General features: G+C 48.2%; 1 protein-coding gene across 1 annotated transcript in view; it reads left to right on the forward strand.

Annotated features, from left to right (window-relative positions):
• Nucleotides 1–1,262: 1,262 nt before the first annotated feature.
• Nucleotides 1,263–2,500, forward strand: part of LOC143299454 (uncharacterized) — an 18,329-nt gene continuing 17,091 nt past the window's right edge. Inside the window, exon 1 of the mRNA XM_076612663.1 lies at nt 1,263–2,492. Coding sequence (XP_076468778.1) covers nt 2,396–2,492 — 97 coding nt within the window. The 5' untranslated portion in view covers nt 1,263–2,395. The remainder of the gene's footprint in view (nt 2,493–2,500) is intronic.

Below are 2,500 nucleotides of genomic sequence, written 5' to 3' on the forward strand. Positions count from 1 at the left end.
AGAGCGGGAGGGGGGGGGGCGGAAGGGAGGGGGAAGGTGGGGGGGGGGAGTGAGGGGAGTGAGTTGGATTGGAGTGGGGGATGGTGGGAGGTGGTGGGAGATGATCATTATAATCCAAACCGAATACTACAATAAATATTTCGGCCGAGCTGAACAGCTGCCGCCGACGAGAACTTGAAAACAGAACAGTAAACAAGGTCGTTTGAACTGGCTGCTTTAATTAAAAGAATAAAAAAATTAAACTGAGTGAAATGAATAGATAAATAAAAATAATATAGATGAATAAGTCGGAAAGGCCGGCCGCACACAGCGAGGCGGGTTCTAAACGATTACTGCCTGTAGCCTTCAAAAACTCATTTTGTGTCGCGGTCACAATGCAGAGTTGCCGCTTTGTCAGTAGTCATACACACACACACACACACACACACACACACACACATACATACACACACACACACACACACACACACACACACCGGCAACACATACACACACTAACACACACACACACACACACACACACACACACACACACACACGATCGATGCATTAGTCACACACGGCCAACACACACACACACACACACACACACACACACACACACACACACATCACACACACACACACACACACACACACACACACACACACACACACACACACTGACACACACTGACACACACGCACACACGATACATCAGACTGGCACACACACACACCGGCCGACACAAACACACGCATCATGACACACACACTGACGCACGGCACGCACGCACGCACACACAGACACACTCACATACACACAACTGAACACGCACACACACTGCCACACACGCACACACTGACACACGCGCACACACACGGCACACATAATAATAATTATACAAAACACGGATACAAACACACACACACACACTGACACACACATGTACACCGACTCACACACACACACACCGCCACACACACACACACACACACACACACACACACACACACACACACACACACACACTGACATACATACACACACACACCGACACCGACACACACACACACACACACACACACACACACACACACACACACACACACACACACACACACACACACACACACACACACACACACAGAGTGTTATTGTCGTGTCTCCTCCTCGCACACTCCCACCTCTTCACGGACAAAGAACATGTTCGGAAAAAAGGGGGGGGGGGGAAATCACACTGCATGTTTCAGATTGTTTGACTCGACAGAGCAACGTCAGTCGAGGCCAACCCGTCAGGTTTGTGTAGCTAGCACACACGAACCAGCCCACATTCCTGGTGTGTGTGAGAGAGAGAGATAAGCAGCACCTCCCGTCTTGTTTCGCTTGTGTAGCGGGGCCTGAGTTGTGCGTGTCGGGGGAACGAGTTCGAGGATTGACTTAACTGCCTGACACAAGCTCGGAGGCAATGGAGGTTCGCGGTGTGCATCTGCATGGATAGATTTCAGTTATGAGTCATTCAGTCTGGTCGCAGTCTCTAAGAGGCTTCGTCAAATTGCAGGGAAAAAACGCTGAGAAAAGCTTCGTCGTGAAGGTTTATATTTGGTAGGAATACGTGCGAGATAAACTGAGGTCGCCGTTTAAGCCTTTGTGAGGGGAGTAGTAGGTTTTAGTCTTCTTCAGCGGAGCAGAACAGACCACGGTGTTCCATGAAAACAACGACCGCACCTCGTGAGTGAGAAGGTCACGTGTTTCGCGTGTCGGCGCTCATTCGTCAGCGCTCTTTGTGTGCAGACGACAATTCTATTTTGGAGCGGAGAAGGGAGGTTTCAGCCACTGTTCTAAGATTTTTTCTAGATCAGCGGGTTTCAGCGCAGTTTATGTGGACACGAGAATGTAAACCTGCATTCCCAATGGGCGTGAATTGTTTTTAGTGTCAGGGTGTTGCTGTATCAACTGTACTAAGTTGTAGAGACTGTACGGAAACGTTGAATTGAAAAGTGTCACCCCAAACTGTGACGTTGTGTTATTTTTGTGTCGGGGGTGGGGGACCACCCAAGGTAAACTTACGTGTGTGGTTCATTCACAGAAAACGTCAGCAGGTGTTGACGAGGTCGCCCAACACATTGAATCATTGTGTGGATACGAGGTATCGTTTGTATTTTTTTACTACTCTTATTTATTTTATTTTATTGTATGGATGGTGGTTTAATCACGATTTAACCGTCAGCTGTGTGTTCGCTGCGCAGAATCGTGGTTTTCGGACTTGATTCAAATCTTCAGTTAGGCCTACTGCGGCGAGACGTGAAAAGGTGCCGTTGGAACTGGAATTTCAAAAATAAAAACGCACAGCAAACCAGCAGTTAACGTTGAGTTGATTTTCGTAGATCTACACAGACCTCTCTCATTGTCACCATGGATTACGACGCACTAACGGGAAAAGGGTGTGAGGATTTTGACCCCGTGTTGGAAAAACGAAAGAAGAGTCTTGTCGCACGCTCAAGAACACGAGGTAAGCAT

The sequence above is a fragment of the Babylonia areolata genome, chromosome 25 (assembly GCF_041734735.1).
Source record: "Babylonia areolata isolate BAREFJ2019XMU chromosome 25, ASM4173473v1, whole genome shotgun sequence".
Classification (NCBI taxonomy): Eukaryota; Metazoa; Mollusca; class Gastropoda; order Neogastropoda; family Buccinidae; genus Babylonia; species Babylonia areolata.